At 38.2% G+C, this 23,340-nt stretch overlaps 1 protein-coding gene across 2 annotated transcripts in view; it reads right to left on the bottom strand.

Moving 5' to 3' along the window:
* LOC112574179 (calcium-dependent protein kinase C) overlaps positions 1-18,746 on the bottom strand; it is a 42,743-nt gene extending 23,997 nt beyond the window's left edge. For both annotated transcript variants that reach the window (XM_025255079.1, XM_025255073.1), the window contains exons 1-4: positions 18,580-18,746; positions 18,334-18,365; positions 13,960-14,042; positions 1,679-1,787 (exon numbers count right to left, since the gene is read on the bottom strand). In XM_025255079.1, coding sequence (XP_025110864.1) covers positions 1,679-1,787; positions 13,960-14,042; positions 18,334-18,365; positions 18,580-18,722 — 367 coding nt within the window. In that variant the 5' untranslated portion in view covers positions 18,723-18,746. The remainder of the gene's footprint in view (positions 1-1,678; positions 1,788-13,959; positions 14,043-18,333; positions 18,366-18,579) is intronic.
* Positions 18,747-23,340: the final 4,594 nt, after the last annotated feature.

The raw sequence follows: 23,340 nt of genomic DNA, 5'->3' as shown, positions 1-23,340 counted from the left end.
TCTTTGTGTATAAGCAATATTTGTCGATAAACTCTTTGAATCATCTCCAACCTCCACACATTTGCAATGTCTGATCTGGCCTCCCAGTTCAAGGTATATTCACTCAAAGTGGCCGGAAACAACGGACAAAAGAATACTCCACACTTGTCAACAATAATGTCCTGAAAATGCTCCTCATTTTAGTGACAGTGAGGGGAAACAAAATGAGTATTTTTCTCTGTAGTCTTATATCTGCTCCACGTTGTGTGACAAAATGCTATAACCAACAAATCCAGCATGAAATCCTATTATCACAAAGGGGCATCCTAATGGAATGCTAGCACTGCATGAGTCTCGAGAGTTCTGTCTGCTGATCATTGTATGTTATATGCTGCCAGTTTCCTGGGCATCATATTCTGAAAATTTCTGTAAATCTAATTTCTTAAAGTGCTTTTGTTTCCGCATTTGTTCTGTAGGTGATTATATCAAAAGGTTTCATGCAAAAAAAAATTTATATACCTATAAAGAAACAAGGAAAACATCCAATGCATTTAAAAAAAAAATCAAGCTGGCGTGGTGGAAATTATCATAACCACACCCTTCTGCAGTCTCATTTAGCAGAAACATTTGGCTGGCAATAAATATAACACATATATTAAAAAATATTAAATGGATTTTAATTTCTCACTGATGATAAATAAATCTTGTAAATGGTGACATATCAATCAAATCTGCTTTTTTTTATGTATATATATCTGCCCAGCATCTGCTGAACATTTGTGTCTCCCCATTCCCCTCTTCATCTAAGGTACAAAGCAAAGCAGCATCCCTTGTCACCATAACTATCAGAATCATGAGTTGTGGATTGAGATTTCATCTCCAGCATGTAATTTTCTTCCAATAATACTAATATACTTGCTTTCCCTGAACTTACATCATTGCTGAATTTGCTTTAGGCACCAACAGGCATCCCTCCTGCCCCCCCCCCCAAACCAAATATCCAATACGGACCTTTCTAGCTCAATAAACGTTCAGCTTTTAAATGTTACAGAACATAATCCTGTTTAATGTCTGTAAAAATGGACAGCATCTTGGCATCTCTCCAACATCTACCATTTTACAGCGCATTACAAATAGCTTCCCTAGAGTGCTGAACACAGAAGTAATTTTTCCTTCAGTTGTCATGCCATGTCAGTCCGTATTATCAATATGCACTGTTGCTTTAGATTAACACATTTCATTATTATTCCTGGCAATACACAGCAAGTTAGAAATCACTCTCATACAAAAGATCACAGTTTACACCACCTTTAAATGACCAATCAGTATAGATGCCAAATGATATCCCAAACTGAAGGTCCCTTATTACGCTATTTTAAAAAAGCATTAGTGCAATAACAAAAATTCAGAGAGCAAATTTTTTTCTAACTCTAAACAAAATTCATAAACTCTGACTTCCTTCCTAAGTCATTTTAATGGTTTCAATCTTTCCCTACTCCTGCCCACCGCTTTTTTTTTTTTTTTAAAAAAAAAAGACAAAACTAAAAATTACAGAGACATACATTTCCCGTTTTTTTTGCATGAATATGTTTACTGAAGACAGAATACTAAGTATATTTTTCCTAAATCACAGCATTACACAAAGTTTAAAGTGTAAAGAAATACTACACAAAAATTTTAAGCAATCAAAAGCACTCACAATCACATTTAAGTCCTTGATGCAGCAACCCATAAAGTAGAGAACCACAATGATCACAAAATGTGGGGCTGCCATAAGTGTGCAGTTTGAACTTGTGCAGATTAGTGGCCTGCAAAAAAAAAAGCAGAAACTTGTAATTTGGGGGATAAAACCTTTAAATGTTTACAAAGCCTTACCAAGATATCACCAGACTGAGAAGTGTTTTATACAAAAATGTGATCAAGGACAAGTAATACATGACTATATGAGAGAGACACATACTACTTGTTTGCACCACTCTGTATGCTATAAATTTGTGCAGATTTCAGAAACGGGAAAGGTAATAAATAACAGTCTCAGAAATATGCAATCTTATGATTAAACTTGAAGTGCAATTTTTAAACATTAAAAAATGTAAACAAAAGTTCTATGAATGTGACTTGCTGAAATATGAGTTCTAATAACATCCCATGATCAAGAACAGAATGCACATGCAACAGTAAAGGCATAAGATGAACAAACACAATAAAGTGGCAGAGAGAAGAAATAGAAAAAAAAGGGGGATAAACAGTCTGAAATAAATGACTGACAATATTTTCATGAGACATTTAAGCTAGATTGTATTTAAAAAGCTGCAAATGTATGTGCAAACACACACAATTATCAGTTCTTAGTGCATAAACTACACATTTTTGTTAACCACTAAAGCCAAAATCTAAAAATTTTATTGAGTCTTGAGTTATTAAGATTGTGATGGACCAAAATTCAGAGTGAAGCTGTCAGGTCAGAATGTTCTGACAAAAAAAATAAATAAATAAAATTAAGGTGTGCTGCTTTACTGCTGCAAATGATCAATAAGGCCAACATAAACTAAATAATCCTACCCAGATTGCCCTGGCAGCTTTCTGCTGGACACAATTGATTTTGCAAATACAATGACTGTAAAGAGATGCTTATGTGCTTTAGCTGTAGCTCCAGTAGTTTCTGATGTTTGCACGACAAAGCTTCTAGGTTGCGTGGCCTGACCTACATGTTACGTGCACTGGAACCAGTGTCTGCACCTAGCAGATGCAAAATGTTTGTGTGTGCACTTTCCCAAAAAGTGTCTGCTACATTGGAAATACTATCTCAGTGGATTTTTATTATGGTGTACTTACAATTATGTACATTCTCAGATGCATGCACACACCCTAACATATACACAGAGATGCATCTTTAAAGCCTACATAACGTTCATTTCCTCTGAGGTTCTGCAACCCTAGCTGCAGCTAATCCTATCCCTGTGGATAACTGTGTGAACATATGAAAGCATCCCTTGATCACTACAGTACTGCTGGTAATCAACAACCTATTTTCTTTTGCTGCACTTGGTTAACAAGATCTGCGATGCCCTCCTAACTCATTTTCTTAATTACCTCTTCTTCTGCCCTCACTATCCCTCCTCTTATGTGCCTTGATCGTTGACAACATTTTGTATTTCTGGAATTTTAAACGTTTCCACTCTGATGAAAAAAGGGTTACATAGACATGCATTTATGACATGGTACCATAAGGAAAACTACAATGATGGCTGCATCCTCTGTGTTCCAATGACACACAATGTGCAGCAGGTTCCTTCATGGGAGAATCCATCAATATCACAGAATCAAATTCCTTGGTGCCATCTCCTTGTGCATGTCTCATCAATGTTTCGCAAAGCCCATTTTCTGCTTGTCCTTTTTGCCAAATACCAACTTAACAGTGCATTACTTGAGCATGCTACAAGGAAGATTTAATTGAAAACCTTAAAAGTGTGACAAACTAGAAAACAGATTGTGTGCAGCTGTAAATTACTCATCATGAGCAAGTAACATGCAATGTCTCACAAACAGCAGTCATTTTTTTTTTATCCATATTCATTTAGTAGGCATAAAACCTATCAAATTGCATCTGAAAATAAGAGTTCAATACAATGATGCATGTCTCAACTCTGGCAAGTTTATAAGATACGAAATGTAGGAATGGAACAACTGCTGCAATTGATGCATCTCAACCAGGCCAGCACATCCTGAAGCAATCACACACAAATTTATTGTCACTGACAGCCATTGAGTTGTGACTGATGAAATAGTTGCAAGAATGAGCATCATAGTTTTACGCACCAACAATGTCTTGAAGTTTCATGGAGTGTCTGCAATGTGGGATTCAAGACAGTAAACATTCAAACTGAAGGAGCAACAATAAAGCTCAGTCTTTGAGTATTACACATTCAAATCCCCAAAGGCATTAGCTGCAATCAGCATTTGCATCAAAACAGAATATCAATGTGTTATGGTAGCATGACAATGCCCCACCCTAAACTGTATCACATTCTCGCCACTACTGAACTCCTTACAAGATCTTGTCCCAAGTAACTTCCCTGTTTTTTATTTTTTAACTATTATGCATGGACAGACATTCTGGTCAGTTGAAGTGCAATGGAGATAAATCAGTCACTGTACATGCAGCCAAAACATATTTCCCTAGATTAATCCAGGAGGTGAAGCATTGGAACACTTGAACTCAATGACATGGAGATTGTGTAAAACACTTTTGTAACAAATATTTGCAATAATAAATGCAAAGCAAATAAGATTAAGAATCTCTGTTGACTCCCCATCCACATATTTATGTCCAGTGTATGAAGTCATATTTGTCACCATCACATTATTTTCTGCTAATATACTGAGCGAGCCTCTCCCTCATGCACTCTCCCTCTCTCACACACACACTAAAATTCAGCTTTTGCTGAAGATCAATATTCCACATAACAAGAAAGACAAAATATAAAAATATTTATGGAAATCAATATTTAAAGAAAAGTATTATATAGGTAATCTTGGGCCTCCTCTGTAGTAAATGGTGTATATACTGGCCTCTAACACGGTAATGTCTGGTGCTTAGAGCTAGGAAACGGGACCATGCCCTTCCTCTCTTTTGTTTTCTGCATTGGCTATCCATTCACTCTCGCATCCTGTACAAACTGTCCCTTCTATATTTCTTGGAACTTCTCTTCCCTTAGGTCCCAGCTAGACAAGCTCTTTGTCTGATGACCGTCTCCCAACTATTCCTATCGCCAGAACAATATATGGTCACAGGACTTTTAGTTACAGTGAAGCGAAACAATGGAACTCTCTTCCTTTCCATTACTACCACCTACTCACTAATGAATCCCTTAAATGTGCACTGAAAATGTACCTCTTCCTTAAGCATTACTCCAAACAACAGCCCAAACAATACTGGTCCTTTTTCACACTCTTACCCCCTTTTCTGCTTATTGCTACTTCCCTACTCATCTTCCATTGCAAAAAAAAAAAATCAAAAAAAATCACATACTCTGTCCTTGTTACTTGGTTCCTCATTGTGTTTTCTGTATTTGGTTTTTTATTTTACGTTGGTACTGTTGTTTATCCTTCTGTCTTCAAAGTTTTTGTTCTTCTGTCCCTTGTAAGCTGTTCATGTCTCATTCTTGTTTTTAAGTGCTAAAAGCATGATTCTCATGAACGTGAGTATGCGTTATACAAATTTTGAATTTATTATTATTAATAATAACATTATTGTCACCTGTCTTGTTACTTGTCACCCCTGCTACCCAATTGATTACATGCAGAACATGAAAATCCCTTCTGATGATAAATGTTTTTCCAGGCCTAACTAGAGGGTAGTAGTGGATGGGACATTTGCCACAGGGTTGTGCTAATGTAAAAGATGTATCCAAGGTGCAATCATCTCTATTACTACCTGCCCTGTTACAGCCACAGCTTGCTCCATTTTGGTGCTGGGCACTCAGCTGATGAGTGTTGTGCAGTAACTAACAATTTTCTAAATGTAATTATGATGAGCATCTCTAAAATTGTGTGGAATATCCATTATGGAATGATAATTATGGCATTAAGGCAATAAGTTCAAACTGAGGGATACAAAGCACGCTGAGTGGACTGACACATAAAAAGAGTGTCAAATATAGTATTTCCTATATTTCAACATAGTAATAAAATATAAAGTGATAGTTTATACTTAAAAAAAACAAAAAACCCAGACTACTCAAATTGCAACCATCACTTAGGAAATGTGAGTGTCGATATAGAGGGAGAGATTAATAACACAGTCTCTCCTAAATCAACAACATTTAACACGTTTTTCTGTTCTCTGCCATCAATTAGTACATGTCTGCCATCTGTAGAGTTGCTAATGGATTGCTTCACCTTTGTTTAGGTTGTCCTATAACAATGCTTGTTTAAACTAACCTTCTGAATGATGTCACAACATTAAAAAATGAATTTATCTTCAAAATGTGTTAATGCTACGAATTATGTAGTAATCTGATGTGATTACATTGACAAATGCATGTTTGCTCAAATGTAAGATTGAATAAAACATCTTAGATGATTCCAGCATGTTTACATAACTAGTGTTAGGTTGTTTCCATTTCTTACTGCTGTAAGCCCCTGTTACTGCTTCTAGCAAAATATTGATCATTGTTGCTATCAAATTGATCAGACTTGTTTAAAATCTACTGTTAAACCACCTGCCTGAAAACTACAGAATACCTGAGCTTTGACACATACCTGCACACTCATGCATGCACTCACAAAGGTAGGCAAATACAAACAACCCATCTAGCAGTGAAAAGTGACAAAACTAATTATGTAAAAACTAGTTAACAAATACTATTATATATTACAAAAAGAATGTGATATTACCCTACTCAAGATTAAGCGTTGGGAAATTAACTATAGCTTTGTGTGCGCTAGAAATGCATTTAATGACAATCCAATATTGATACTATGTCTTAGTGTCTTATATTAATGTGCGTCCAGGATTACAGACAATGACTACCAGAATGTACAAAGAAAAGAAAAACCAATAAAGTAAGAAATCTGTAGCAAGAGCAAAAAACCCCCTGTGTTTACAAATGTACTTTCTAGACTTGAATTATGACACAAAAGATGATTGAGCCATATAATTAATTTCACACATGCCTTATTCAGGCAATAGAGAAATGGAAGTGCAACATCAATTAACTAAAACATTATTGATGTATCATCTAATCAATACCATCAAATGTCTACATGCCCAGCAAGTCTGCTTTGACACACAGTCAACATTTTTACAAAAAGACAAAAATATCCCATGAAGCAACCAGCAAAAAGCAAATTTAAGATTCTTAAGGCTAATGCCAGCATACACAAAGCACATCAACAGTTACACAAACATAAGTAGATTTCTCTACATCGTCTCACATGTACATTCACACAGCCATGCATAAACCTGCATGTGCTATTTGTCAACCATGTCAGTGGACTAAACTTTTGTCCCAAAAGCAAACATCTCACAGTAAACTTTGGTGCAAGTATGATGACACTGTACACTTCGGTAGAAGTGTGATGACATTGCACACTTCTGTAAAAGCTCACAATACAGTTCTCTTTCACCTGTTTTGACCATATGATGACTTGCATTCTTGAAGGATAGTAACAGATGTAGGAGGACCATTACTCCTTACACCAATCAACACAACTGTCAATAGTTGTATAGACAATTCACTAGTCCACCTCCTCTCTTTCTCTGCAGATTTATGACACTTTCCATCCTTACTGTTTGTTCCCTGATTCTTCTTTCTGTTTTTATTACTGGTCTCGATTGTTTTTCTCCTTCAATCTTTTGCATTCTGTCCATGTCTCCTACTCAAGCGCTCAAAGCATGCTCCTTTGTCAGCATCATTAAACATTATATAAATCAAACTATTATTATCATCTGACCTCATGGCTAACTTATATGTGGTGATGCAATATTGTCTGCTCACCCTTTTCCCAGTAAATAGATATGATAAAGGTGCCCAACCTTTTCTTGCACAAGGGCCGCACTAGACATAATATAAAATCTTGCAGGCCAGAACATGGCGGTTTTCTAGAATCATGAGGTTAAAAATGAAATTATGTTGTGTCCGGTTAAAATGAGTGGACTGGATAAGGCACCTTTGTGGGATGGAGGTGGCCCATGGGCCACAGGTTGGGCATCCCTGGATTTGATCATCTTGGCAGTAGAAAGGTCAACAGTCCATAAAGTTGAAAGTAGTAGATGAGAAACGAAAAGCCTCCAGGAAAAGAAATAGTCCAGTCTGGCAAAATGTAGAGGTCAAGCACTCAAATCTAAACAGAACAATGAAGAGGAACTGGTATGGGTATGAACAAGTATGCATTAATTCACTCAATTGTGTTTGGGAGGTCACTTGGCCACCATAAAATCCCTTGCCTTCAAATTAATAAAACTGAATGCCACCACCTTCATGCTGAGACACATCAGAGTAATAAAATAGTGCTGCTTAACTTGTTTGATTCTATGACCCTTTAACGCTTTTGTGACTCAAATGCTGTAGAAGTTAAACCTGATTTGTTAAGATTATGAAGGAAATGCTGTTTTTAGCTATATAGATTAGTGGGTATGATCTGAAAAGGCCATTATTGAATGAATCAACTCACTGAAAGATGATGGGCATAGGATGAGGAAAAACAGCAACCAGACATTCAGGGTCCTACATTCCTAATAAATGATATTTTCATGGTGACAGCTTCAAGACAGAATTACAACAGATAATTCCATGCTGACTTACTTATGAGTGGCTACTTTAGTCTGTTAGTGTGGGCATAAAGACCACAAAGTGATAAGGGAAACAGACCAGGGACTATTCTAATTCACTAATACAAGGGGGGATGCAGTTTAGATTAGTAGTAACTTAAGCAAATATCAGCTAATCAATCTTTTATGCACACTGATGCCAACAAAGGGGAACATTATCATTAACCCACACAATGTCAATGTTGTTCAACTACCCATTATGTAGAGATAGGAGGTGACCACTGCTGATCAGACAGAGCTGATCAGTATTACAAGAGGAGTTTAGTAGGATTTATATTAAAAAAAACCATCAGTCCACTGTTGTATCATGCACTGTCAACTAGTATTAAAATTAAGAATAGTCTATTGTTTATAATAGGCAATGTTTTCGTTAAAGAATGTGTAATGCAGATAACAGTCAGCGCGAGACTGTCTTGTTGCAAGGAATGTCTAATCTGTCAACCAGATCAGCATCTGTAATTCATGCTCCATTATCTAAAATTATTATCCTTTCTGGTAACTTAATTATTAACATCTGCAATATGACATCTATTGTTTATCCAACCACCCAGCTGTCTAGAACTTCACCCATCCTTTAAGTTTTCTACTGTGCAAGTTTCAAGAATGGAATGTGCTCATTATTCTATCAGTGACCTACTGTTAACATAAATTTTTGTACTCCAATGCCACTCAACAAGCATTATGAACATCTAAACCAAGTCAGAGTCACAGTAACAAAAACTGTGTTCTCCATCAACGCATTCACACTGTGGAGCACTGTCTCATTCCAGTATAAATTCATACAAACTTTATCCCTACCTCATCATCTTTAATTTGGAACAATTTGTTAAAGTGTAGGTAGCCCTTTTTGTCAAAAAAGTACAGTTCTGCAAGAATTTTGCTCTTTTACAACTAAGTACATTAATATTTAATTAAGCTCCTGAAACATTACAGATTTCACTATGGGATTGCATGTCTCAGAGCCACTTGGCTCTAATAGCACTATGTACTTATTGCTTGTTTGGTCACTTCAAAAAATTGCTGTGCAGATATATCATGGTGATGACAGTAATATTTGCCATCATGTCATTTTAGCTAATACCAGGGAGGCAGCTCTAAGCAATTTTTGGTTTATTAGTTTGTTGTGTTTTTGGTGCCCTTTGTGTAGGCCGTGGATTTTTTCACTGCAATGTTGCTGTGCATGACTGTTTAACTTGTTGTTTTGTTCTGCGACTTTCAGATTTTTCATTGACTTCTGGTCTTTTCTGCATAACGGTTTCTTCTGAAGATCTTAAAGATCACACATTCAGTCCTTTGCTTTAAAAATTTTCATGCAGATTTCCCCCGTTTTTGTGATTTGAGTTGATACCAGCAATCTTCTGGCAACTTCAGCTCAGTTGATCCAAGTCTCTATCGATCTATTCTGCCTTCCTACTGAACTCAGCGCTGATGAGAGCCAGCATGGGCCCTGTAGAAAACTGACTTGCTAAAACAAGTAGCTGATAAAGTTCATAGATTCAAGAGTGACAACAGGGTAAAGACAGACAAAAGTTATGTCAGACAAATCAGTAACAAAGCGTTGTGCTTGTTCCGAATCTCAACTGATTGTCCACCAGCAAGTCAGCCATATGATGTCAACTCCCCACCACTGGCAGAAAGCAAGGTGAAGGTCACTCTCAATATCAGCAAGTCATTGTCATCAGAAGTGGTCATGGTGCAGTTTGACAGTGTGGCCTGTGTCTATCAGCTATACACAGGAATAGGCAAAGTTCATAATGTTACAACTACAGTACATCTAGCTCCTAACTCACCAATAGGACTGCAGGTAGCTGTTAAATGGATTGAACTACAATACTTTGATTACTAGTTCTCGTATGAGTTCTCTTCAGAAAGACCAAGTATTGACCAAGCAGTTACAAGAGACTAATTTCCCACATTACTATAGCTTTGTCCATTGCCATGAACTGTGGACAGTCATGCCTAGCACTCTCAGCCTGCCTTTAACAGTGGGGAAAAGCGCTATACAAATAAGAATATTATGTTATTATATTTTGTTGTACCTCCACAATAGAATCATAAAATTTTTAACATGCAGTAAAGCAAAACTGAAGTTAAAAAACTATCATCTCAAATTACATCTTTCAACTAATTTTCCTCATGCTTTTAATGTTTCAAGTGAGCTCCTAAACATGGGATTATGATAGCAAGAGGACACAAGGATTTTCATTTTTTATATATACCTGGAAAGTCATATTACATATATACAGATATTTCTGCAGCAGATATAGTGAAAGTATAATGCTTATACAAGATCCCTTTAAATTAAATCTAATTTTTGAATGAAATTTAAAAATAAAACTCTTCAGAACTAGATCATCTTCTTGTTCCTAAACACCCCCAGTGAAGCATAGGGCCGCAACTACACCATGCCATCGGACCCGGTTTTGGGCATCCCTTTCCAGTTGGGACCATGTCATGCCAGCTGCCTCCGCCTCACTTTGGACTGATCTCCTCCATGTTGTCTGGGTCTCCTAACCCTGCACCTCCCATGTGGGTTCCAGCCCAGAGCTTGTCTTGTTAAATTGTCGGCACTGGACATCTTCTCGGGCCATATGATGTTGAGGATATGACGCAGACATCTGTTGACTAATGTCTGAATCTTGTTGGTGATGGTGTTTGTCACACACCATGTCTCAGATCCATAAAGAACTAGATCATAGGCATGCAGAACATTTGGACTTTAAGGAAATTCTTTCATTTTCATTCATCAGCTTGACAGAGACCAACAGATCCTCATCCACAGTCTTTGTACAGGCTACTGTGATCTGAACGCTCATACAAAGATAGGTATAGCAGGCACAGCCTTGCGCAAGAGCGATAACAAAGAGCAGACTCTAAACCATACTGCAATGTGTGAATAACTCCTTGCTTGAGCCAATATATTCACATCACTTCACAGATGTCTGGCATAGAAGAAAATTAAATCACATCCTCAGTCCAAATCCAGCAGAAACTACCCTTTAACATAATAGAAAATATACATGGCTCATTTTAGTCCATCTCTGATAAGATAAAAAAAAAAAAAAGGTCACCCCCTAACCTTTTCAGGTCATTGGGGGGAAAGGGGGTGAGGTGTTAGAGACCTAATTTTTTTTGGGGCCAGCTTTAGGTGAGGGCAGTGCCCATCTCCTCTCCCTCACTGCCTTACCTTCCCCAACCCTTTATGGAGTCAGCTGGGTTAACTGGGGGAAGTTTGCTGTGCTAATCAGGCATTGAACCAGTGTGTTCTCAGTTCAGATGCCAGCGCTCTAACTCAGCTATCCCTTTCCCTGACGCAACAGGGTCAAACAAGTACATTTAGCCAAATGCTGTACCCCAGAGTCAGAAGGGTTAACGCCAATCAACTGCAGGTCAGTTACTTTATGAGAGAAACAGACTATGGTCAAAGTACAGATTGCTCTTCTCTTCCAAAATATTTTTTGATCTTCTCATACTGCCTTGATCTTCTGTTCTGCAAGTCTAGAACCTCCAACCTGTTACATGGTCCAGTGAACAGCACACTTAAATTTTGCCCCTGAATGCTTGAGCATTAACTGCCAGAGATTCTACCTCAAATTTTCCCAAGTATCCAGAAAGGCCTGTGGATCTGATAAGCAGGTTACAAATGCAACATTGTGAGAAAAAGATTGAGCATAAATGGCGACTCTGGCACAAAATAGAAAAATTATTTAAAAATGGCAAACAAGATTTACTGGATCAGGTTCTACACTAGATTGCATATAAAGCTTGCTTGCCAAGAAAAGTTTTCGGGTACTGCTTTAGTGAGGTTAGGTTAAATAGTCAAGTTATCTCCCAGCAGTGGTCTTTGCCTTGCCATATGGATGTATTAAAAACACAAGTACATTTTAGAACATTCCAAAAGAGATAACAGTCAAAATGCATTAAATTGTGCTTTTAAAAAATCTTGTCTTGTTCATCTATATTTCAAAGAACTGGAGAGTCTGGATTGAGAATTTTCAATTCCAATGTTTCTTTCCTACTTACATTTTGTTACATTTTGGAATTTAAATGGGCTATAACGAAGAACTTTAAAAATTTTATTAGTTCAATCCTCCCTCAGCATTTTCAAACATAAGTTGATAAGAAGAAAGTAAACTGCCTCTAATGTAATTATGATGTATTTCTACTTCTATAAAACTCTTATTCTCTTGCTACCTTGATTCGATATATCAGGTCACCAAATCAACTTTCTCTACAAAAAAGATAATAAAATAGAAGGCATCTGTTACTTTTAGGTTGAATTCAATGCATTATTAATGATTTTTTAAAAATCTGCTGTTAAATGTAAGAGCAAGATGATTCTTTCAAATCACAACATCAAATGAAATCAAACAACAGTACAAAAAATTAGAAATATATATAAAGATATTTCTGAATGGTTCATGTTTATAATCCCAGGTGGTACCCAGAGAATAATGCAAAATATCATCAGTAAATGTGTGAAATTTAATTGGATCTAAACACAAACAATAAATTACCTTAATTAAAATTAGTCTATCAACCAATCCTATTCTCTAGCAACACTTCCATTCCAAGACTGCTTCTCCACTGGACATTTATTTTTTCCACCTTTGTTTCTCTTTCCTTCACAAGACCCTGCCCCATCCATGTCAACCATCCTCCTTGTGAATGTCCACTGGATAGTGGGCATGTGTGTGCAGCCCAAAGTTTGCTAAGCATTGATCCCATCAGGGCCAAATCTGTGATGTTCTGAGGTTACCACTGGCCTGAAGTGCCACCAGTAACATCTAATGCTGTCGGTGTTTCCCTGGCGCCTTAGACCCTACCTTAAATCTGTGTCTGTGAATATGCCATTGATTTCCACACAGGGAAATTTTCTATTCAAAAGCTCTTAACCACTTAAGCCAGGATGCCCAAAGAATAGAATCTATGTGGACGGAAAAGGGAAGGGTGTTGCTGAGACAGAAGGAACCAAGAAGGAAACCAAGAAAATACAGTTTTTAAGGAAGCAACAGAATGAGGTGGCAGAGAACACTAAAAAGTGCAATTATTCAGGGTCATAACCTGCCTACATTCCACTCACATTTACTAAAGGATTTGCAGCAGACTACATCATTAAGTAAACAAACGAAAAAAACACACACACACAGAAGATTGTCTCTGCAACTGCTGTTCGTTGCTTAAGTCTTATTACTACCGAGTTTTATTTAAAAAAAGTACGTCTTAAATAGACTTTTTATTCCTTTTCTGATGACATATTTTGAAAAAGCCAGAAATGTGAACATGTTGGTGTGAGTATATATAAATTGTTCATTGAAATGGAAGCAAACCAACCCCAATATCTGCTCTTATGTGCTATCAAAACACCGTTAAAATTTTGACAGAAAGCAGTCCTTGAATGCCAAATTTTGGGTAGTTTATTTCAGAAGTTATAGAATGGAATGGTCACTTATGACTTCAGGCTCCAGTCATATTCACATGTAACCAAAAGAAAAAAACAAAACTTATCATACTAAACTTTTCATTCCATCATAAGATGTACCCTTTTATCAAATATAACTACAGAAAACATTGTTACAAATGTCAAACACAGAAAACCTTAAAGTGAATGTTACTTTTAAGGTTTCTAGATCTTAGATACTCACATCAGAGTCTGGTCCATTGTCTGCGCCTGGGCATGCGAAGGTAACAAATTCATGGCAACGTTTGTGGACTACAAGGCTGCAGACTAGAACAGAAAAAAAGACCATAGGTCAATCATTTCTACATTCACAATATTTAACATTTACAAGTAAATACCATGGAGGTATAAAATACTAATTATGGTTAGTTGCAATCTTGTTTAAGCATTATATAAACACATTTAACAACAAAAAAACAATGGTATTCATTTGGTATGGTTTTCTTTTTTTGGTGCTTTCTTATTTTACCACCTCTGCATTCAATCTGTTGTATGCCTTATGCACTCCTTTTAATACAAAGTTTTGCTTTTGTTTTCTTGGATTATATATATAAAACAAATAAATACACCAAATAAAACATCATGAAGTGCATTCCTATTTGCATTCTAACTAATCATATTATCAGTAAAATGCACCCTTGCTTTTTATGGTTCATGTCAGCCATTTCGCTCTTCATCAGGCATGGATAAATATCAAATCAAAACCTATTTTGTGCCTCCTCTACATAACCTTAAAATTATTGATCATTGCTGCTTTTCAGTAAGGGCAATATTTTAATCCATCTCCCTTTTCTCCTTTAATACTCACGAGGAAGAAGAACTATGCTACAATATGATTGGAATTATGATTCTGCCGACAAACTTTGTTTCGAAATTCTGTTACTGCTAATCTAGCATTTTTTTACACCACAGATTTATGAGACAGTAAAGGTCTTCTCAATCTCTGAAAAGGTAAGGGAAAAAGAGAAGAGAGTATGGGTTGCCAAACAGATTTAAAAAAAATAAGCATGAACTGTATAGCTGATTCACATAAAAGGCAGAAAATGTAAGATCCTTTTTTCATTCTTCAGTATTATTAATGTGACTTCTCTGGCAATTTTTATAGCATAATAATAAAGAAACCCTGCAAAGCTATTTAACATCTGTTGAAGATTTTCTGCACTTGAAAACTTAGCATCACTCATCATTACTGACTGGCATAAAAAAAGTGTTCCTCTGACATACTCATGCTCACCTTAATGACTGCACGATTTTCAACTTACAAGCAGCAGTGTATGAATATGAATGCTTTTTCTACATGGCTGCTTAAAACTACACTCTCCTTTTCAAATGGGTTATTACTGCATACAAACAAATACATAAAACACATTTTCAATATTACTTTAAAAAAGGAATAAAGTGTTATGAAATGATTCTGATAAACAGAGAATGAGTTTATTCAGAAAAGTGTCTCCAAAACTTGAGATGAGTGGGAGTCTATTTTCCTAATGACTAAATCTGTAAATCTAGGCCAGCATAGAAATCTAACAAAGGGAAACTTTAAGATAACCAGTTCACTCTCAAGTGTCACAGGAAATAATGTCTGGAAGAAGTCATACATGAATACAATATGAAGCATACAATTTTGTTGGTTAAAAAATAAATTAATTTATAAAAGAAGGAATGTACGCAAAACTGTGCTTGCATATACATCCTTGTCTTAAATTTCCGCTTAATTTTTTTTCCTGATGTGCAGAATGTACTGAAGTATTAGGTAGATAATATCATGAATAAAACCTAGTGTACTTGTATGCATATGCACATCCATTTTTATTTGCTTCATTTGTCTCTGTTTTGCTTTTTTTCAGGCAAATAGTTTATTTTGAAATTAAATTTTCACAAAATCTCAGATTTGATTGCATGAATATGACTAAGGCATCTTTGTTAAGTTTTATTTTTTTTTCCTGATGAAATGTACAGATTTTGCTTTGTTTCACTAACTTTATTTATAAAATAATGGTATGTTATTAAGAGTTTTTGATGCTGAATTTATATGTATTTTTATGTCTGGTCAAGGAAATAGAGGACTGAATGTATAAAACAGCAAATTTTAACAAATTTACAGTTTGAATAAATGTCTAAGTGCAATACATGGAGCACTGTTGCCTACTGTCTCCAAAAATCTTTCTCTTTTTTTCAGAAATTTAAGCTAAGGTTAGCTTCCAGTCTTCCGTTTTGGTCATGGCCATAAGCAATTAGCAAATAAAGGTTAAAAAATGTCATTAGATGAAATATAGATTCATTATTGATATATCTACTGACACTCTCCTTATGAAAGGCAAATTATCACAAAAGTTTGAAAAGGGCACTATAAGATATGGCACCCTTCCCCAAATTATCTACCAATCTCATTAGGCTTATAAGGCAGATATCAAAACAGACCTGATAAGTCTGCTAATAAGTATTCCTAAAATTATTAAAAAAGCACACAAGTTAATAAACTATATTAAGCTTACATTTCCAAAAAACATCTGTTGGAAGGCATTTGATTCCTGAATTGCTTTATCATACTGTTTAATGAGCAAAACATACATATTTACACCTATTCATTTAGAGAAACATGCATTTATTGTCATGCGTGTCACTCCATGATGTATTATCAATTGTCTTCATGATAACTCCCACATAAGATTGCAAACTTTCAATGTTATGAGCAGAAGAACTTTATCCACATCTCCCCCCACATCTAAAGCCTGTCGTCATTAATAATAAAACTTTAATTTTTATTCTCCCATTGCTTGTGTGTGTAGGGGGAAGGTATGCCCACATGCTTGCGAATGAGAGAAGGAAAGAGCATGAATGAGAATATAGTTGTGTAAGGAAAAAGTGATTAATGTGCACATAAGAAATAGCAAGTAAAACATCTGTAAAAAACAATAAGGAAGAGACACAAGTGCAGCACTGGAATCTCCCCCAAAAAACCCTCAGTAGATATATATAAAGAGCAGTACACACAAGGAACTATGTTTATACTGGCTGTACTGGTAGTATTCTGAAAAAACTATATATGTTTATATACACACAATGATTAAAGATTTATTAACCACAGACCTCTGGCATTTTAACATTGTCATGAAGATCTTAATTACACTGTCATTTGCAGCATCCCCTTAAACAGCAGAAATATAAATTGATATTGCTTTGTAGTAGGTTAACATACTTACACTATGCTAGTTGGGGAGGGGTTTGAACATGATAAAGCTCACTAAGCAACTCAAACATTTATTCAAAGTCTATGCAAAACAAACAGGAAATTCTAACTTAAAAACGGTTGTAATATACAAGATTCTGCACAGGAAAGGAAATGCAATTTGCTCAATCAGTGTCAAAATACTTCTGTCTACCGCTTTTAAAAATTATAAAATAGACTTCATTGTGAAAGAAAGAAAGAGAAAATGGGACATATTTACAACCCCCTGCCTCCATGCCACATATGCATGCATGCGAATGAACATGCACACAGTCTCTCCTCACCTTACCCCAGTTCCTTCCCTTCCAAAACCCTTTCAACACTCAACCAAGTAAATGCTCATGCATCACTTCTGTACATACCTGCACATATGACCCCTAGGCATATCCCACCCCAGCATACACACATGTATATGCCTGCTATGAAACATACCCTTTTAATGACTTCAAAGCTTTAGGGTATTAGTAGAAAATATATTTATTGGTATAAGACAAGTATACTTTCTACTAATGATAAATAAGTTTTGAAGTTATTAAAATTCATATACTTAATAAAACAAACAGAATATGTTATTGAATTTTTTTCAAGAGTGCCATCTCTAAAGATAACTGATGAATCTGCTGTATCTAAGCATGTCTACATGCATTTGCATTAATGTATGCATGGCTATGAATATGCAGGTGTACACATATAGATGCAATGCACAGAAGGAAAAAAATTAGATAATCTATGATGTCATTCCACTATTATGTAAATGTGAAAAAGCATTACTTTATCCCACATCTTGATTTATATCTAACATAGCTGTAATCACACATAGATTTTGACACTGCTCAATTGCCACAAGTGAAAGAAATGGGAAAGATATCATAAGTGGTGTAAAAAGACCCCCACCCTTCCTAACAAAATGGAAAGCAAGAAGAATGTTGATGATCACCGCAGTCGACAGCAATGACTAGGATGCATGGTGCACCAAACCATCTATATCTGCTATGCATATGTCCAAAAACTGCATGTTCGCATAACGTTCACTCTGTGGAAACGTTGGGCGTTACGCTTCGCGTTGGTATCAACTCCAATAATATGCACAAATAAATGCTTCTAACATTCTGAATGTGAATCGTTTTTTTAAAACTAGTTTTCCTTAAATGATCCTCACTTTATTGAGACGTCACTCTTAGCGTCAATGCTCATACACAAAGATCTCTTCGCAAAGCGCACACACACACAGGGTCTATGTATCATTATGTGACCCAGTAGAGCTCCACGCGCTTTTGGCGTCTGCTTCGAGCAGACGCACTTTGGAGAGGTTAGATAACACAAACTTACCATTACACTGGAAACCCTGCTTTCCGAAACCCCTGAAACATACAACACAGAAGTAATAAACAAATATCTTGCTCACAGTAATTCCTTTTTCTCAAAAATATATCGTCTTAAGATCTGACGCCAACGGAAACACGATAACACTGTAAACTACTACGTCTACACTGTACTAGCTCGCTTCGAGCAAGTGACTAAAATGGGTTTAAGCAAAACTCTTTCCTATCACAGAGAAAAAACGCCTGCACTTACCAAATGAAGTCTTTGCAGTGACTACAAAAAGTAGGCTGCTTGAAAAATCGTGCTAAAAATTTGTGGTTTTTAACTTCGTGTACATTCTTTTGTCGCAAAGCGCCTCGACGTTGCACTCCCTTCCCCGTCGTCTCTTCCGCCATCTTTGTGAATGAGTGCCGAGCTAAAGGAATGGATGCTCGCGCGGCAGCGCATGCGTGCCGTGCGCAAACAGCTCAGTGAAAGGGAAAAAAATCCCGCAAAGCGATTTATGTTCTAGGAAGCTAATGGAGTTTTTAAGACAGTAAGTTGGAACCGTTGCACGTGTAAACATTTAAACATCATATGAAATTTCGTGCTATTTTTTTTAAAAAGGAGAAGTAGTTTACAAACTGCAACCAACGTGATAGTGGCAAAGGTTTGGATATTAATTCTTTTAATCTTATAGTCTGGAGCCGTGGAATAATGTGCACAGTCGGTGAGTTTTGTGTCCTAACGCCATCAAAAGGCTTTGGATAATACGTTGTATGAAAAATAATTCTTGACGCGTTCCCTGGTTGTTTTACTTCCCGCAAAGTCAACATTCCGGAAGTAACGTGTGTGGTATGACAAATGCCTGGTTGTTGCAGTTATGTCACTTTCTACTTCCTCGAGAAACCTTAGTTATTATTGCCGCTGCATCACGATGTGTCGACTTAGCGAGGCAGCAAAGCATGCAGACTGGTGCTACATCCGGGTGCTGGACACTAGATCTGAACTATGACCTTTTTATTGTCGACATCTTGGTGACAGTGTTGTCGAGCGCTGTACTTTTGCGCCGCCATCCTGCAAATCTCGACCACTGATGTTCCAAGAGATTAGCAAATGTAAATAATAATGACGATCATAACAAAAGACCTGGAATATAATGACAACTGAAATGTGATCAACAGGTTGTAAAACTAACAGAGTACGTGAGATTTGTCTGCAAACAAGCCTCATCTGTCATTTGCAGAAACGCAGAAATCGAAGTGAGTCCCGACTTCCAATACACGACGAGAAAAGTTTTCTGCGAAAATGACAGGATTCAGCTAAGTTTAATGTACCAGTTAGTTCACTGTCAGATGAATTGTTCACTGTTTACTGTCCCCCTTCCCCAAAGTCGAGCATCTTCCTACGCCACGTATATATCTGTGCCTGGTTTATGCTTCTGCTAGCAGATATTCTTCAGTGAATTAGTTTGGCAACATTCTCACGATGTGTCATTACTGCTGGACAGATAATATGTTTCAAATAATACACAAATTCACATAAGTTCTGTAATCACGTCAACGGAAGAAACATGGCGGGCTGTGATAGGGAAAAGCAGAATAAGTTGTAGGGAACACACACACGCACGCACACAGATTGGTATCTACACGTTGCAATTTTTGCCTTTACCACATCCACACCTGCCGCATTGCCATATGGCTTAGGCTTCGATTGCTGATAGCCTAGGGTCACGAAAGACTTATAGACTGGTGAAAGCCTATGATCACGAAATACAGGCATAGACTGGTGATCGCTTAGGGTCACGAGATACAGTCATAGATTGCTCGTTTGTCAGTGCGTCAGTCAGGAGGCGCACACGCGCGCGTTTGTATGCGTACATGCGTTTCTGCTGGCAACGAACGGTGTTGGAGCCAGTATTGTGACTTCGGTGCCAGTAGTGCGTCATAATGTCTTTTCGACATAGTCTTATTTTGGCTACATGCAATCGCCCCGTAACGCTACCCACACTGCTGACTCGAGCACGCGAACTGATTCATGGACCAATCCTCCCGACTTCATTGGGGCATGATTTGGTGAGTTTTAGCAGATGACCCCATTGTTTCACCTGTCAGTGGCACAGGCACCTGCACACTGTCGGAGATGAAGCGTGACTCAATGCGGCGTGAAATCGTTGACGTCAAAGCTGTCGTCAGTATTCGATGCGCGCAATGGCGAGCCTCGATCGTGCGACTTCAGCACTTGTGGCGCACGTGTGGTTGCCAGCCTGAACGCGCCTCTGGTTCGTAACGCATGTTGGAAACGTTAGACGCTTGTAAAAGAATGGTTGAGAGAGAAAGACGTGAGTCGGGGGTGTGGGGTTGGGGCTGTGCTAACTGCACAGAATGGAATGGCGAAGGCGTCGATCACAGCTCAGAGCCCAGGTAAGAGGAATGAAGGAACGAAGAACTGGCGCCTTCTGCAAATACAGGTGGCGCTCTTCCTGTGTCACGTGGCAGTGCGCGGCTGTCGTGGAGCAGAATTTGTTAGCCCTCATAGGTATGTAAAATGAGGGTCTTTTCACTAGCCATGGTCCTTAAAGTGATGGTAAGAGCGAAAACGGACCACTCCACCAGCAAGCGTCACCCATGATGATGGTGGGTATCGTACATTCTTTCGCAAGATACCATCATCGTTGTCGTCGTCGTCGTCGTCGTCGTCGTCGTCGTCGTCGTCCAAATTGGGGAAATGTGGTGGAAAGTGTTGACTGGTGCGCTGATCAGATTTATGCCTCGTGCCGCTTTGGATTGGCATTCGATGAAGCAAGCTGTACAAGTGAAGTCAAGCCGACCACAAAAACCGAACTGTGCCACCTGTGTCATCTGGACTCCCCATGACACGTCGAGCACCCCAAATCATCCAGCTGTTCTCTCAGGCACAGCTAGAGCAAGGAACTTCCTTGTGGCTGTAAACAACTGTGGAACGCTATGGAACAGTGTTCAAATGGGTGTGCCTTGCATATGTGTGTGTTCGCGTGCTGTTTTTAGCAAAACAGTTGCGTGCGTAGTAATCATATCCTTAAACCAGCTCGGAATATGTTAGGCATATTTTATAAGGAAAACGTCACCGATAAAGCCAGAAAGAGAGAGAGGAAGAGATTGATGGAGAGAGCACAAACGTAAACCCACCTCTGGCTCAGTGAGACTATTCATAACGAAAATTAACTCGCAAAAGCGCACAAGGCGTTGTACTCAACTTGACACATAGGAAGGAGTTACAGTCTAATTCTGGAAAGGTATGATCTAGAAAAAGCCACAAGTTTCTAGATTGACTTCTTCGGTATATGACATGGTAAATTAACTTTTTTAGTTATTGACAACGATTTATTGCCCCATTTTAGCCAAGCTTATTTATGGTGTCAGTGCACTTAAACAGTGAAACACTTGTACTTGATGTCCCTTCCCTCACTTGAAACCTTATGTTCGGCAACGGGGGATCGAGGTTTCAAGTGAAACCCCCATGCCAATACCTCGCTCGCACTCTCCCCACTTCAATTTGCCCTCGCTCCCTCCTCTCTCTCTCACACGCACACAATCTCTCTCTCTCTCACACACGCACACAATCCCTCTCTCACACACGCGCACACAATCTCTCACACACACACGCGCACTCAATCTCTCTCTCTCACACACACACACAATATCTCCCTCACACACGCGCGCGCACACAATCTCTCTCCCTCTTATCGGTAGCGTACTGAATTATGACTTTGTCCACGTTTGATCAGTATGATGGGAGGTGCGTCGCAATTTCTTCCGAGTAGTATTTTCACATTTTGAAACCACCCCTAAGATCTTAGAACAGAGGAAAAAAATTTGAACAAGTTCTATGAAAACATATGCCTACCAAAACTAGCACATAACCAAGCTGAATTAAAAAATATGTTTTGCCATATGTAGTGGGTATTGGACAAACTCTGTGGAACTGACGCGGTTTCAACCACCGCGCCGCCGACACATACACACAAACATTGCTACACTCTGGTTTATTTATAAGATTCAATGAACTGTTCAATCGATTTTTGTTTTTCGTGGTCGTCATCCGGCTGCGGCAGTTCACTAATTACTTGACTGTGAATTTCAAGTTAAGAAGTAATTTTGAGGTCGAGCTGGGACTTGTCGCCTGAATGCTCACCACTGCCCGGCCGAACATTGTTGTATAAAGCCGAATATATTCTTATGACCACTCCACCGTGCCATGCTGGCTCTTTATTTTGATGCCACAGTCCATGCAGAACGAATGTCGAGTGGAGGACTCGAGAAGTGTCAGATGAGCTTTGACAGAAAGTGTTTTGTGGACTTAAGTGGTATTTAAGTCTCCGAAGACACCGTAACCCTAATGGCGGCTTAAATCCTCTCCTGATTGTTTAACACACATCAGTGGCTGCTAGGCACGCCGGCACCAGAACGAGGGACGAGTAGAAGAACGGAAACTAAATTAGCTGCCAGCGTGTGACGTCACAACAAATCGGCATCCAGCGTGATCGTTGTGTCCGGTGCGAGTAGGCGAGGAACGTCATCTTCACAAGCGGAGCAACTCTCATACTACACGCACGTGCCCGCGGTCGATTCTGGTTCAGTTTATGTTTTTCAGCTTCTATAGTTTTCAAACTGCGTTAACTTACACCCTGTGCATTTTATGGCTGACGACGATAGCTTCCTTGTAGATTTTTTTTGTTGTTCTGAGAACAATCCTTCTGCGTGTTATCTGACATGTGCCAGCATCCCCAGATGTCTACGTCCGTTACGCTCGTTGGTTCCATATGGCTGCTTTGAAAAATTCTTGAAGAACGCAGCACATTGCGCGATCCTGATTGGTTGGTGGAGAGTGTGTCGAGAACGTAGTATACTCACAAAACTTGACGTAGATCTGTCAGATATGCCGAGTACTGTGTACACGTATACTCGTCCTTCGCACCTGACCTATTTCAAACCGCATCCTCCGTCCCTTCCCCCTTCAACCCCGAGCCTCAGTAAGCATTGGTAGGCAGCCAGG

This window comes from Pomacea canaliculata, linkage group LG1, assembly GCF_003073045.1.
Source record: "Pomacea canaliculata isolate SZHN2017 linkage group LG1, ASM307304v1, whole genome shotgun sequence".
NCBI classification, from domain to species: domain Eukaryota; kingdom Metazoa; phylum Mollusca; class Gastropoda; order Architaenioglossa; family Ampullariidae; genus Pomacea; species Pomacea canaliculata.
Note: the sequence above shows the minus strand (reverse complement) of the source record. Positions and strands in the feature narration are given on the sequence as shown.